The 15,055-nt window shown below is 43.8% G+C and overlaps 1 protein-coding gene across 10 annotated transcripts in view; it reads left to right on the plus strand.

Moving 5' to 3' along the window:
• Positions 1-15,055, plus strand: part of shank3 (SH3 and multiple ankyrin repeat domains 3) — a 541,235-nt gene that overhangs the window by 294,066 nt on the left and 232,114 nt on the right. For all 10 annotated transcript variants that reach the window (XR_004415240.1, XR_004415241.1, XM_033039988.1 and 7 more), the window contains exons 13-14: positions 3,394-3,507; positions 11,130-11,205. Coding sequence is in view for 8 of the 10 variants with exons in the window: in XM_033039988.1 (XP_032895879.1) it covers positions 3,394-3,507; positions 11,130-11,205 (190 nt within the window). In the remaining 2 variants the exon portion in view is untranslated. The remainder of the gene's footprint in view (positions 1-3,393; positions 3,508-11,129; positions 11,206-15,055) is intronic.

Raw genomic sequence — 15,055 nt, forward strand, 5'->3', positions numbered from 1 at the left:
CTTGATATTATATTAATATTATGAATTCGCTCCTTTTACCCCATCCACTGCCCTATCCACTCGCGCATGGCCCCCAACTCGCAGGCGCGGCTAGAGAGGGCAGAGGCAGAGAGAGAGAGAGGGAGAAAGAGGGGGCAGAGGCAGCCAGAGAGAGAGAGAGGGCAGAGGCACAGAGAGAGAGGGTAGAGGAACAGAGACGGCTGAGGCAGGGGCGACCAAATAAAATGTGGTAAATAGTATTGAAGGCAGACCTAATAAAATGTATTCTGACAAGGGAAATCTTGCTTTTCAGATACTGCGTGTAGGGGCAGGGAGATGCGTTGGCCATGGAACTGTTGTGGCATTAGGCCAATTTAAATGGATACCTCGGAGGTTGAAGTTAATGTGTGCCATGACCAGCCTATCAAAGCGTTTCATGATGTCAGAGGATGCCAGAGCCACTGGGTGTTCGTCATTAAGGCACATTATCTTGCTGTTCTTTGGCACCCATATAATAGTAGTCGTCTTAAAATAGGTGGAATCTCTCATTGGAGTTAGGAGTCTGTGATTACTCCTGCTAGCTGGACAATTCAAGGACTTTATTTGGACCAGCTGAAAAAATATCACATCATGACACAGCCTTGTTTGACACTTCCCTTCTAACAATTCTTCATTGAGACTGTCTCTGTTGGAGACCAATTTTAGTATTACGATTTGCATTTCACTATAGAACACTCGTACACCAGCAAAGCATTTCTTATGACAACTGAATTTGAGGAGTCGGTGGCAATAGTGAGGTTAAAAAAAAGTTAACATTATTGCTGGTGCTGTTCCTTACACAGGTGTATAGCTGGAACAGGTGTGCAGAAATGTGGCTTGGTGCGTGAAAAATACAAAGAATGTGGATGGGTCTGTAACTGCAATTGGTGAATGAGAATGTGAATCATTTTGTAGCTGGAGCAAGGGACTTGGAACAAGGCCAGATGTGTAACCGATTTGGGAGCTAGAGTATAGAATATGAATGGGAGACTGGATGAGGTGATCACAAATTATGAGGAAGGTTGTGGGCCAGTGTTCCATGGCACAAGAACATTAATCTTTGCGTGTGTGTGTGCACAACTGAGCAAATGTGTGGTACCTATGCCATAGATTCTGTTTCCCCCAGCTGTCTGGGTCTGTCTTACCACTGGATCAAGATCTTACCTCCTTGATAACATTATATGAATATCAGGGCCTGGAATATCAGGATTCTTGAGGACAATATCAACAAAGACGGACCAGATCACTGCGCTATCAACCTAGCTTTGGAACTCAGCTGCTTTATCTATCTATACATAACTAAACCCCTGATCTTGTTATCTTCCGGTTTGCACGGTCATTCTATTTGCGTTCCGTTCAGTGTTCTAATGTAAATGTTAGCGAGGTTTAAAAAAAATCTTAAAAAACGTGCGTGCGCAGATCGATTTCCTCTCCTGCCAGTTGACGCCATGTGGATTGGTCTTTTCTCCTGTCACTCCGCGGAACAGTCCGCGTCTTCCAGCACCATCGTGCCTTTACTGGAACTGAGGGTGGCCGGTGGCGGAGGTTTCCATCACGTCTTCACTGGAGGTGAGGATGGCCAGCGGAGGTTTCCAACTGGACACTATTTTCGGAGGGACCGGAAGCCCGGCCTGGCGTGCGAGATGTCGCCAAACGGAAAGTGGAGAATCTGATCCCGGCAGAGGAGAACGTACGGCAACCAGCGCCTGCTGTGATTCTCCATCGCACCGTCAGCTCCAGCCCCTTCCCCTCTGGTCCCCCTCACTGGCCAGTGATTTGCATCTTGCAGTGTACCCTCTGTATTTCTGTTCATGAAGTCTTCTGTGGACAGTGGTCATTGACAAATCCACACCTGACTCCTGAAGAGTGTTTCTGATCTGTCGGACAGGTGTTTGGGATTTTTCTTTATTATTGAAAGAATTCTTCTGTCATCAGCTGTGAAGGTCTTCCTTGGCCTGCCAGTCCCTTTGCGATTAGTAAGCTCACCAGTGCTCTCTTTCTTCATAATGATGTTCCAAACAGTTGATTTTGGTAAGCCTAAGGTTCGGCCGATGTCTCAACAGTTTTATTCTTGTTTCTCAATCTCATAATGGCTTCTTTGACTTTCATTGGGCCAACTTTGGTCCTCCTGTTGATAAACAGCCACAAAAGTTTCCAAAGGTGATGGAAAGACTGGAGGAAAGACTAGGTGCTGAGAGGTCTCTTATACCTGCATTAAGAAGGCATTTGAACATACCTGAGCTATTACAAACACTCATGAAGCCATGAGTCCCCAACATTGGCATAGGCTATTAGCTGCAACCTTCCCTCCATTGATGAACTGTGCACTGCAAGGGCCAGGAAGCGAGCGGGCAAGATCATCTCTGACCCCTCTCACCCTGGCCACAAACTCTTTGAATCACTTCCTTCTGGAAGGCGACTCTGGATTGTCAAAGCTGCCACAGCCAGACATGAAAACAGTTTTTATCCACGAGTAGTTGCTCTACTCAACAGCCAAAAATCTGTAGCCTCCCTTTGATCTGGAATTTTGTTGGTTCACATGCTTGATCAATGATGTTTTATCATTAATGTTTTATTATTAATGTTTAGTATTTTCTGAGTCATTCGTAACTGTCACTGTATGTCTTGTTACTTGTGGGTGGAGCACCAAGGCAAATTCATTGTATGTGAATACCTGGCCAATAAACCTACTTACTTAAAATGTAGCTTAGATCTGTTTGGTCTATTAACTCGCAGGCAGTTTTCAAGCGCACATTTTGATTACTTTCCATTCTATAATTCTATGATTCTACAGTCCTTGGCTGGGAACCTGGGGCTCACCAAAATTGTTCCCAATTGGGCCCCGCACCTCCTAAGGCCGGCCCTGGGGGGCGGGGGGAGACAGAAGCCAATAAACTTACTTACTTACATTATGGTGCCTTGAAATGGGGGAACTATGCATAAACACAGCTGTAATTTCTACATGAAGAAACTAAAATGTATAGGAATACCCTTTAATAAAATCTGACAATGTGCACTTTAACCACATGTGATTTTTTTTCTATTGCAAATCTCAAATTGTGGAGTTCACAGGCAAATAAATAAATAATGGGTCTTTGTCCCAAACATTATGGAGGGCACTGCAACATGCATAATTCAGAAAATCAACTACTAATATTTTATGTTAATTATTTGTCTATGTATGTGTACAAATGGGTGGGTGACAATTTTAAACAGTTCTATGTGTGTCTACGCCTCAGTTATATGGTGCAATCTGCATGTGCAAACCTTGCTGTCTGTGACTCTGGCAGTCTCACATAATAATTTTATGATCCCACTTTAGACTATCTGGTTCAAGATTTGCCTAATCTTTATCATATTACCTCTCTTTTGCAGTACTGAGCATTGGTGAAGGAGGTTTCTGGGAAGGGACAGTAAAAGGTCGTACTGGGTGGTTTGCAGCAGAATGTGTGGAAGAGGTACAAATGAGACAGTACAACACACGGCAAGGTAAGGATGGCTGTTTCAATTCAAGGCAATTGATGTGATGAAAATGATACATTGATTTGCTATGAAGGGAATTATATTAGCTGCTTGTCGCTGTGTCAAGCACATTTCTTTCATCTTCCCATGGATTTTCTCTGCTGACAGGAGATGTGATTCTTAACCTTGCAACTCTGGCACAGGGCATGATGGTTCCATAGGACAGGGTAGTTAATTTGCAGGTCCAGTCAAGTTTCCACTAAACTTAATAGAGTCATAAAGAGTGGATACAATTCCTTCAACCCAACTTATCCACGCCGACCAACATGCCCCATCTACACGTCCCACCTGCCTGCCTTTGACTTGTATTCTTTTAAACCGTTCCTATCCATGTAGCTTTCCAAATATGTTTTAAATGTGGTGTTGGTACCTTCCTCACTACCTCGCTGGTAACTTGTTCCATATATCTACTACCCTTTGTGTAAATAAAAATATGAAATTGCCCCTTAGGTTCCTATTCAATCTTTCCCCCTTCACCATAAACCAATGTGCTCTGGCTCTTGATTCCCTTACTCTGGGTAAAAGACCGTGCACTTACCCTATTTATTCCTCTCATGATCTTGTATACCTCTAAGATTACCGCTCATCCTCCTGCACTCCAAAAAATAAAGTCCTAGTCTGCTCAACCTCTCACTGTAGCTCAGCTTATCGATTCCTGGTAACATCCCCGTCAATCTCCTCTGCACTCTTTCAGCTTAACAACATTTTTCCTATACAGGATAACCAAAACTAAACACAATACTCTAAATATGGCTTCACCAATTTCATGGGCAATCACCAATATCTTCTACAAATGGCTTGCAATGAGAAACTGCAGGAACGGGGCACTGATTGTGGATGATCAGCCATGATCACATTGAATGGCAGTGCTGGCTCGAAGGGCCGAATGGCCTACTCATGCACCTATTGTCTATATATGATCTATGTATCTAACTTCCTTGGCTGCTGCCGCTACTGCCAATCCTTGCTTGCATTCTGGCCACACGTGGGCTGTGTCCAAGACTCCACCGACCCTCTCCTCTCTCCCAGCCTCCACCAGGCTAGGGTCGTTAGAGCACCTGGATTCCAGTTTCAGACAGAGAGTCTGAAGAAGGATTTCGACCCAAATTGGCATCTATCCATGTTCTCCAAAGATGCTGCCTGACCTGCTGAGTTACTCCAGCACTTTGTGTACTTTTGTGTGTAAACCTGCATCTGCCATTCTATTACTCACTGAGTTTAGTTTAGAGATACAGCATGGATACGGGACCCACTGAGTCCACGCCAACTAGTGATCCCCGCACATTAACACTATCCTACACACACTATGGATAATTTACAATTATACCAAGCCAATTAACGTACAAACCTGTACTCCTTTGGAGTGTGGGAGGGAAAACGCAGATCCCAGAGAAAGCCCACACAGTTCACGGGGTGAATGCAAAATTCCATACAGACAGCACCCGTAGTTTGGATTGAACCCAGGTCCCTGGCAATGTAAGGCAGCAACTCTACCGCTGCGCCACCGTACCACCGCACGGTTATAGCAGACAATCGTCAATAACCAAGATCATTTCTTCCCCCCCCCCCTCCCCATGGTCCATTATAACAAGGGTCTACTGTACTATGTTATAGAGACAATAACCAAAATGAGCTATGAATCAAAAGATAAAACCGGATAGCGATCCAGATATTTTACATTATGCAATTTTTTTAACTTTTCTCTTGTAAAGAAACCGACTTAATTTCTATCCCAAATATCAAAATAAACCTATGTACATAAACCAGCAGATCATTTCTCAAATGTAAACTCAAACTGTGAATGAACTATTCAACCACCTTCTGTTACACTACTTGTATAATCTTTTAGGATTCTTCTTTATCTTTCTGCCAGGGACATCTCGCATCCCTTTTCCCTGCCTAACATTTTTCTTAAGTGTACAATAATTAAGTCCATTATCAAACTTAATCAATTATTGAAGAAATTATTCTTCAACTCAATTATTAAAGGAGTTACAAAACCAGAGTTAGAGTTTAGAAAACCAGGATTACCTGTATAATGAATTGTCAAATAGTTAAACGGAATCATTTCATTAAATAAAATAATAATTAAACTGGGTCAGTTACTGAATTAATCTAAAACTGGGTTAATTCTTGAGAGGCCCCATTTAGTGTATTGGTGTAATGTATCAACTAGAAATGCATCATTAGTTGAATGACTTTGATTAAATGGGATAAACGAATTGGCAAGTTTAGACATAAAAATAAATATTCATTGAGTCCAATAGTTGAACTGGATAAATAGGACCAATTAATAATTGATTAATTAAATGGAACCTGATAAACAATACCAATTTTTAATCTTGGTAATAATTATTATTAAACAGGATTAAGGTATTAATTTGAGCCGTCATCAAGCTAGGTGAGAATTTTATAATTTAATTTAATGTAAATTATTGTAAATTATGTTTGATCATGTAACCAAATAAGATTAAATTGTGTAAATTATGAACATTTTCAATTAAAGATCACCAAATATGTGAGGCAATCCAATCATTAAACTGAATCCGTTTATTGCACAGTTCAACAGTTAATTAACATTTTCAACCATTACAAATTGAACTGTTGAAGAAATCCAGTTACATATTTTGGCTAATGAATAAGACAAATGTTTAAATTGCATCAAATAATTTCATGCCTAATCATTAAACTTTGATGAATTCACAAGCAAATCAATGGATTGGATGAACATTTAGAAGCCCAATTGTCAAGTAGCGTCAGTCAAGTAGCGTCAGCCTCTTAAACACCACTTTCGTATCTGTCGCCACCACCACCCCTTGCAATGCATTCCAGGGCCCCACTACTATCGGTGTAAAAAAACTTGCCCTGCACATCGCCATTAAACTTTCCTCCTCTCACTTTATAGTGATGCCCTCTAGTGTTGGAAATCTCAATTCCGAGAAAAAGATTCTGACTATCTATCTATCTATCTATCTAGCACGTGCCGTGAGTAATTACTCAAGGTAGGCAGTCAGTCGGCTTTTAAAAAAAATTAAACCGCGCATGCACAGATTGTTCACTCCGTAAAAATAAAATATAAAAATAAAAACAGTAACAATTCAATTTTCGCAAGGCTTCCTAGTCTCCTTTATTCTTAATTACTGAATGGGTGGGGGGTGAAGGGTGATGGCACGTGGAGAGATGGCGGGAAAAACGGGAGTACAGGGAAAAGTTGAATCAGTTGTCATCTTATTGAATGACAACACTTGTTCAAGGGACCAATTGGGGGGAGAGTTCCTTTCACAGCATGTGGGGAGTCTGTGCCAGGGGTAAAGTTGCGGGGAGGGCAGGAGCGTTGAGAAGGAGGGATCGGGGATAATGCCAGTAACTCACCGCTGCCGCAGCGCTCCGGGCGTGGAGCCACCGCATTGTAGCCAGGGATAGAAGCAGCTCGGGTAGCTGTGAGCGGGAGCCGACAGCAGAACTGGCCGCCACTTCAGCACCTTCTGTCGGCCCGCTCACCTCTGGCTCTCCATCTGAACACCTCTCACCTGCCACTCGCCGGCTTCGCTCATGTCAGCCGCTTCCCGCAAAACCTTAAATTCCCACAGCCGAGTAACCTCAATCGCGCCGTTGGAATTTAAGGATTTGCGGGCATGAGTGAGGCCAGCGAGTGGCAGGAGAGAGGTTTTTAGGCGGAGAGCTGCCAGAGGTGAGCGGGGGCTGGCAGAAGACGCTGAGGTGGCGGCTGGTTCCGCTGTACGGCCCGGCGACCGCTCGCAGCCACCTGAGCTGCTTCTCTCCCCGGCCTCAATGCAGTGGCTCCGTGCAAGGAGCGTCGCAAGTGGCATGATCCCGACCCCCTCCTTCAAAACATTCATGCCCTCCCCGCAACTTTATCCCGGGCCAGACTCCCCAAACGCTGTGAAAGGAGCTCTCCCCCACACCCCGGGAAATGCGTTTTTTTTTTTTTAAAAGCACCAAGAAATGTACTTACCACATCATTGCTACACGAGGTCCATTCTTCTCTCTCTCTTTTCTAAGATACACTTAAAATAATGCCAATCCATATTTGAAAACCCCGCCAAGAAACTAGGGCTGCGCATGCGCAGTAGGCTGCTGCGCCTGCGCAGTACTGCAAAGGCAGAATTTCTGCAGCCTTCAGCCCCGCTTGAAATTGACGGCATCCAGCACCGCTGACGGCACGTGTGCTGCACAGACCTTCAAGGGTTACAAGTGCTGCGGTTGAAAGACACGGAGAATTATGCCTACCTAAGAGATCGATCTCTTAGATAGGTATAATTCTCCCATGCCGTTAATATTTATATTTAGTTATTATCATTTTATAATTTTAGTCAGGGTAGGCAGTGCCTACCTTGCCCACCCTGACGGCACGTGCCATCTATCCATCTATCTGTCTGTCTGTCTGTCTGTCTGTTTATCTGTCTGTCTTCCTGAAATTACGCCAAAATGGTGCACGATAGCGCTACAATTTCTACATCGCCATTATTAATGAACTTTGACATATTTATATATTTAAGAAATATTATGTCTACTGAACATACGAGTTAGTTTGAGACACTGGTATTGAAACAACCTCAAGAATCTTAAGATCAACTTCGCGTTTATTGTGCAAAAACAACAATTTAATTTAACCATTTAATACAATTGAACATAAGCATCGACGACAGTGGAATCAACATTGCAAAAACAACAATTTAACAACAACCAACACAATTTAACATTAACATCCACTACAGTGAAATCAACATTCCTCACTGTGACGACGGCCCGATGTTCAGACCCTCTCGACGGGATGATCGAAACTCCGGCGTCGGGCCGGATTGCAACACAACAAGAAAAGTTTCCCCCTTTTCCCCGCCTTCTCCCCCACATAAAACATACGAAGAAACACCAGAACGTACCCTTAACACACACTCAAAACAACAAAAACATAGAAGGGTCACGACAGGCTGCTTGCGAAATGGCCATTACAGACTCACCCCTCACTGTCTGTCTGTTTGATTAATAAAATATGACTACGGGACGGATGCTTCCGGAAAAAAAAAATGCCTGTGGGCCTGATGATTTCGAGTTACGGGCTGCATTCGGCCCATGGGCCCAGGGTTGCCGACCCCTGCTCTAGAATGTATACATCACTTCCTTTAAATTTGCTGACTGCATCGTATTGTATTATCTCTCAGACATCAGGCATGATGCCGTTCTCTTATGGTATCAGGGAAAGATGGACTTAATCAAATGGATGAAAGGTATTGGCTTTAACAGATATAAATATGTTAGCAAGAACACAAAAACAGCATAAGTGTGGTAGAAAGGGAAATGATTTAAATCTTAAGGCAATAGAATTAGATAAATTTGCATGATAAATTCCCAAACAGTTCTGTTGTAATTTTTTTACTGCAAGTGGACAGCCTACATTCGAGAAATGATTTATCTGTCATGCTGAATTTTGGATCTGTTCAATTTATCATGTTCCTGAGTACTTTCTTGACAGAGTAGATACAAAGTTGATGTTACCACTTAGGGTTGCCAACTTTCTCACTCCCAAATAAGGGACAAAAGGTTAAAATAAGAGACAAATTCTTGACGGCAGAAAGTACAGAAGGCCTTCTTTGAATCACCGTTGACGGGCTTACCCCACGTCTTTTTTGTTTCCCGTTGCTTGTTATAGCTGCACAGTCTTTTCTTGGGCTCTCCATGGGCTGCACTACATCGGAACTGGTGAGGCGGGGCCGGACGTGGCGCTCCGACCTGACAGTCCTCTCGACCCGAGTAGTAGCAGTCAAATACGGGACAAGGGTGGTCCCGTATGGGACAAACCAATTTAACCCAATATATGGATGTCCCGGTTAACATGGGACAGTTGGCAACCCTATTTCCACTATCTGGGCTGTTTAGAACTAAGCATGACACTCTCAAGAGAAGATATATTTATTCACCTAGAGGGGAGAGAATTTTTTGAAATTCAAAATGGATGTGGAAATCTCAAACTTCATACTGAAGATAGAGATCAATAGATATTAAGGAAATCATGAGATGCAGTTATTGCAGACAAGTTACACTGTTATTGGATGTTGAAGGAGGCATGAGTGTATGATTGTCTACCACTGCTTAGTTTAGTTCAGAGATACAGCACAAAACAGGTCCTTCAGCGCACCCGAGTCCGTGCCAACCAGCGATCCCCGCACATTAACACTGGGGACAATTTACACATACACCGAGCCAATTAACCGACATACCTGTACGTCTTTAGAGTGTGGGAAGAAACCGAAGATCTCGGAGAAAACCCACGCGGTCACGGAGAGAACGTAAAAACTCCGTACAGGCAGCACCCGTAGTCAGGGTGGAACCTGGGTCTCCGGCGCTGCAAGCGCTATAAGGCAGCAACTCTACCGCTGCGCCACCGTGCGGACCTCTATTTCTATTCTTCATTGCTTCTATTTCTTTTTTTTATTGAATCAGGTTGAGAGAATACAATGAGGTTGAACTGACTTTGAACTGAATGTTTCTAGCATTCAGCTGATCCCTCAAGAATCAGAGCTTTGATAAAATTAATCTCTTTATGCATACCTACTTCAGGCAGAATATATAGGATTTACTCCATTTACGGAATTTCTATGACGATTTAAGCACGTGCAATATTTACAATTCACTAAAAATACTGACAAAAGATCTCAAATGCATTTGGCCAAATCAGTACACACAATACGCACAGTGAATTTCCTCAACAAATTTCAGACTACGAAATTCCTGATGAATGTTCCTGATGGAATGAAAGGCTAATATCCTGATTTAGCAAATATCCAGATTCAACAGATATTCAAAGGAATAATTTGTGATTGGTTAACTCCTCCAAGCAGTCAAATTCTGACAACTTTCTTTCAAAATAGTGCTGTGGGAATTTGAATGATAGAGAAAGAAAATAAATTGTACATTATATTTAATGTTACAAGAATAATTTTTAGATTTATTCCTGTTTATTCAGCCACTACCTGACTTTCCATTCTTTTCTGTCTTTCTGTTCCTATATGACATTGTGCAGTCTCTCTTCAACTACTGTCACTGAATTCTAGTAATTCAACACGGAGCATACACTTTTGCCATGCAAACCACCAAGTACTCATCTTTTCTGTTTTCCTATGTTACTGTGTTCTTCAGCTTCATTTTCTGTGTTCGGTTTATTTTGTTTCCCTTTTTAACTCTGTTTATATTTTCTTGTCTCTTTTTTTGCATTTTACGGTTTACACTATTTTCATTATGGTTCATGTATTTTCCTCTTTACCTCCAATTTACATGGTCTATTGGCCTTTGGTTTAACCCTCTTTTTAATTGATTTTTTCTGCTGTTTCATTGGTCTATTTTCCTCTTGTTTCACTGTATTGTATTTTCTCATTATTGCTATATGTGTAGGTAGATCCTTCACTCTAGGTATTATTGTGGGGTCAGCTTTCTCCCTTTTTCATATGTTAATTAAGCTCGAGCTGCAACATTACTAATTCTTTCTGTGTTGATATTCTCAATACATCACTCTACTGTTCCTTTGCTTCCCACTATCCCATTCCCAATTTAAGTCTTCAACTTTTTTTCAGAAACTCGTGAAGACCGGACAAAGCGACTCTTCAGGCATTACACAGTTGGATCCTATGATAACTTTTCATCTCACAGGTAGAAATTTTCATTGACATTTTTGCCTTGGCGATGTGAAAAAAATGATACTGTGGAGTTTTACCTGGTCAATGATGCATTGTTTGTGCTATAGAAACATCTCTCCTAATCCAGTATTTACATAATCCTGGTGATGCCGAACTAGCTGATTTTCTGGACAATTGGATATTACTCCCATTAATACCCTCACACACATCATTATTGTTTTCACATTTGGCAGTGTAGTATAATAATATTTCAGGAGAACCCAGAAATATTCCCTAAAGGAAACATGGGAAACAGACCTCAAGTGTTTAAAACAGGTGTGGGATACAAGGCCCTATTGAGCCAGATGCCGAACCATCAAGAATTCTAAACAATCAGATACTAGATTGTCAGAATGTATTGGATGCAATAATACAACCCATCAACTATAAAATAGGGCTGGTAAATTGCCATAAACAAATACTGGACATGTTAAATTGCCAGTTTTTACAGCACATAGTGTATATCTTCTCATGGTTTGAGATATATTAACATATCATGGCACTGACTTTATCTGTGTTTATCGAGTTTCCATCAAAGCAGTGATGGAAATGGATTTTAGGAACTACGGGTACTCTAAGGTCCGTGAGGCCGAGGTTGGGAAGAAAGGTGGGTGGGGGGGGGATTTTTTTATGTGCGGTCATACCCATGTAAGAGTACAAGAATGCATAACTTGTTTATTGTGTATTTATAATATAGTTTATTGTGTATTATATGTCATAGCTGCTTTCTTGCCTCTCTCTCTCTCTCTCTCTCTCTCTCTCTCTCTCTCTCTCTCTCTCTCTCTCTCTCTCTCTCTCTCTCTCTCTCTCTCTCTCTCTCTCTCTCTCTCTCTCTCACTGTGTTGGCTGCAGCCATCGTCTGCTTCTGTGAGGGAAGCAGGTCATGATTGATCAAAAGGCCCCTAGGAGACTGTGTCTGATTGATCGCCAAGTGACCAGTGCATTATGTGATTGGACACAATGCCCTTGGAGACGGCAGCTGATTGGACGGGAGGAGACCGATTTGTTGATGGGAAAGGGAATTTAAGGGAAGCTGGTCGGTGATTGGACGCAAACCCCTTAGAGACAGAGGTTGATTGACCTCCAAATAATCGGGCACAAAAAATTGAAAATAAGAAAACAATAAAATCGTAATTACGATTTAAATTGGAAGAATATCATGCCTGATCTGCAGCAAAGATACTAGTATCTGCTCTAGTATCTTTGATCTGCAGTTCCTTCATATTGAAGAAGAACCCTGGCCCGAAACAATTCCTAATCCATTCCCTCCACAGATGCCGCCTAGCCCGCTGAGTTCCTCCAGCACTCTGTTTTTTATTTAACTCTTGAAATTGAAGTTAGAAGTTGAGAGAAGACCCTTCTTCAGACTGAACTGAACTCTCGTCGGTGAGAATACTTGTGATTGTCTGCAGAAGGGTCTTGACCCAAAACACCACCCACTCCCTAGAGCTGCCGCCCGTCCCGCTGAGCCACCCCAGCCCCCCATGTCCACCTTCAACTCCAGAGCCAAACAAAAAACACAGAGTGCTGGAGGAACTCAGCGGGCCACGCAGCACCTGCAGAGGGAACGGACCAGGAGCCTCCACGGGCCAGGGTCCCCCCCCCCCCAAACAGGAAGGAACCGCAGATTCAGCCATCCCTGCAAAACGGCAAATTATTCCAGGAATGCCGAGGCGAGAGGGTGAGAGAGAGGGAGTGAGAGAGCGAGAGAGATCCAAAGGACGGATTCAGATCCCAACTACGCCTCGCTGAGACATTGACAGAAGTTTCAAACCTACAGCCCCCTCCAGTTCGAGCCACGAGGACCAAGATACCACATTATAAACAACCACATTCGCTACTTTGACTGGGAGTTTGCGACCCGCCACAGTTCCGTCAGCGGTTTACAGCTGTTTGATATCCGCTTCAGGAAGGAGCGGGTGGTCTACGAGTTGAATGTCCAGGAGATGAACTTCGTTTACGGCGGAGAGAAGCCAGGTCTGATGATGGTCAAGTTCTTAGATAGTCATTATGGAATTGGGAAAAGTTCCAATGAGCTGGTGAAAGACGTGGACTGCCCTTACAGTGCCACTTTCCACCACACTCTCCATCTCATGGAGACTTGAAACCAAAGATCCTATAGCGAAGCAAGATAGTCCACTCGACGAAAAAGCCGTAGTAGGGTCATGGGTAATCTTCAGCACCATTTCCGTAACCGGCTTTTCCTCCTCCCCCCCCCCCCCCCCCCCCCCCCCCCCCCCCCCCCCCCCCAGGGCCGGCCTTAGGAGGTGCGGGGCTAAATTGGGAACAATTTTGGTGAGCCCCGGGTTCCCAGCCAAGGTCTGTGGAATCATAGAAATATAAATACAGTCTATTATAGACTTTATATCTCTATGGTAGAATGGAAAGTAATCAAAATGTGCGCTTAAAAAGTGCATGCGAGTTAATGGACCAAACAGATCTAAGCTACATTTTAATATAAAATTGCATACATGTAAGCCTACAAGTAACAAACAAAATAGTAGATCACCTCTGAAAAGAACATAGTTACAATACCACTTGTTTTAGTGACTGTGAAATGAGAAAAAAAGTAATTTAATTAAATAGATCCCAGAAAACCAATAACCATTGGCGAAAAACCAGTCCAGGCATTAAATTTTGGGCTTCAGCCCCATCCTACCCTTTGGGCTTCTACCCCATCATAACTTAGTTGTGTGTGTGTGTGTGTTATTTGTGTGTGTGTGTTAGTTGTCTGTGTGTTATGTGTGTGTGTGGAGAGAAGGGAGGAGGGAGGGAGGGAAGGAGGGAAGGAGGGAAAGAAGGGAGGGCGGGAAGGAGAGAAGGGAAAAGAGAGAGAGGGAAGGAGGGAGAGGAGGGAGGGAAGAAGGGCAGGGTGGGAGGGAAGGGAAGGAGAGAAGGGAGGGAGGGAAGAAGGGAAGGAAGGGATTGAAGGGAACGAGAGAAGGGAGGGAAAGGGCTGGCGGTGGGAGCGGATGCCGGGGTCCGGGCGGACGGGTGTGAGTTGAGGCCGAGGTTTGTAAACGTTGCTCCAACCCTCCCTGTATTGTTCACCGCATCACCGAGAGAGGGGTGGAGCCGGGGCTGTGTACGTGAAGCACTGCGACTGGAGGGGCGAGAGTGCTGTCCCGGGACCGTGAGGGAACGACCCACCTCCCCCTTCTCCATTCGCCCTCACGCCCCCTTCCCTGTCTACCCCTTTCTCCCCCCCCCCCCTCCCCCACCCCTCTACTCTCTCTCCACCCATCTCTCCACCCTCCACCCGAGAGTAGATTACTCTAGCGCGGTTCCCCTTAGGAGCGGGGCCCAATTGGGAGCTTGGTCCAATTGGCTTAAGGCCGGCCCTGCCTAGTGGGTTGCCAGGAGGTCGAAAGCTCTCGGAGGTTCTCATAGGTTGTAGCCGGTGCTGACCGGTGAATTTAATTGGCTCATTGGGGGGGAAAAAAACATAAGCAGTAGTTTTCAGAACCACGGATAACCGACCGGTAATGTTAATGTCCGCCGAGCTTCACAGCCATGTATCTCTGGCTTCTTAAAAATTGTCTCCACTCCTTCTCCCCCCTTTTAAAGGACTTACCGTATACTGGGGGGGAAAAACGTAAGCAGAAGTTACTCACCGGTAATGTTAAATGTCCACCCAGCTTCACAGCCATGTATCTCTGGCTTCTTAAAAGTTGTCTGGCTTCTTAAAAGTTGTCTCCAACCCTTCTCCCTCCTTCCCCCCTCCCTCCCCCCATTTTTTAAAGGACTTTCCATACCTGTGTGTCTGTATCACCTTGGCTTTGCACTGTGTGAATTTCACTCAGACAGCCCTCCCCCCGCTTGCC

This window comes from Amblyraja radiata, chromosome 21 (genome assembly GCF_010909765.2).
Source record: "Amblyraja radiata isolate CabotCenter1 chromosome 21, sAmbRad1.1.pri, whole genome shotgun sequence".
In the NCBI taxonomy this organism is placed as follows: domain Eukaryota; kingdom Metazoa; phylum Chordata; class Chondrichthyes; order Rajiformes; family Rajidae; genus Amblyraja; species Amblyraja radiata.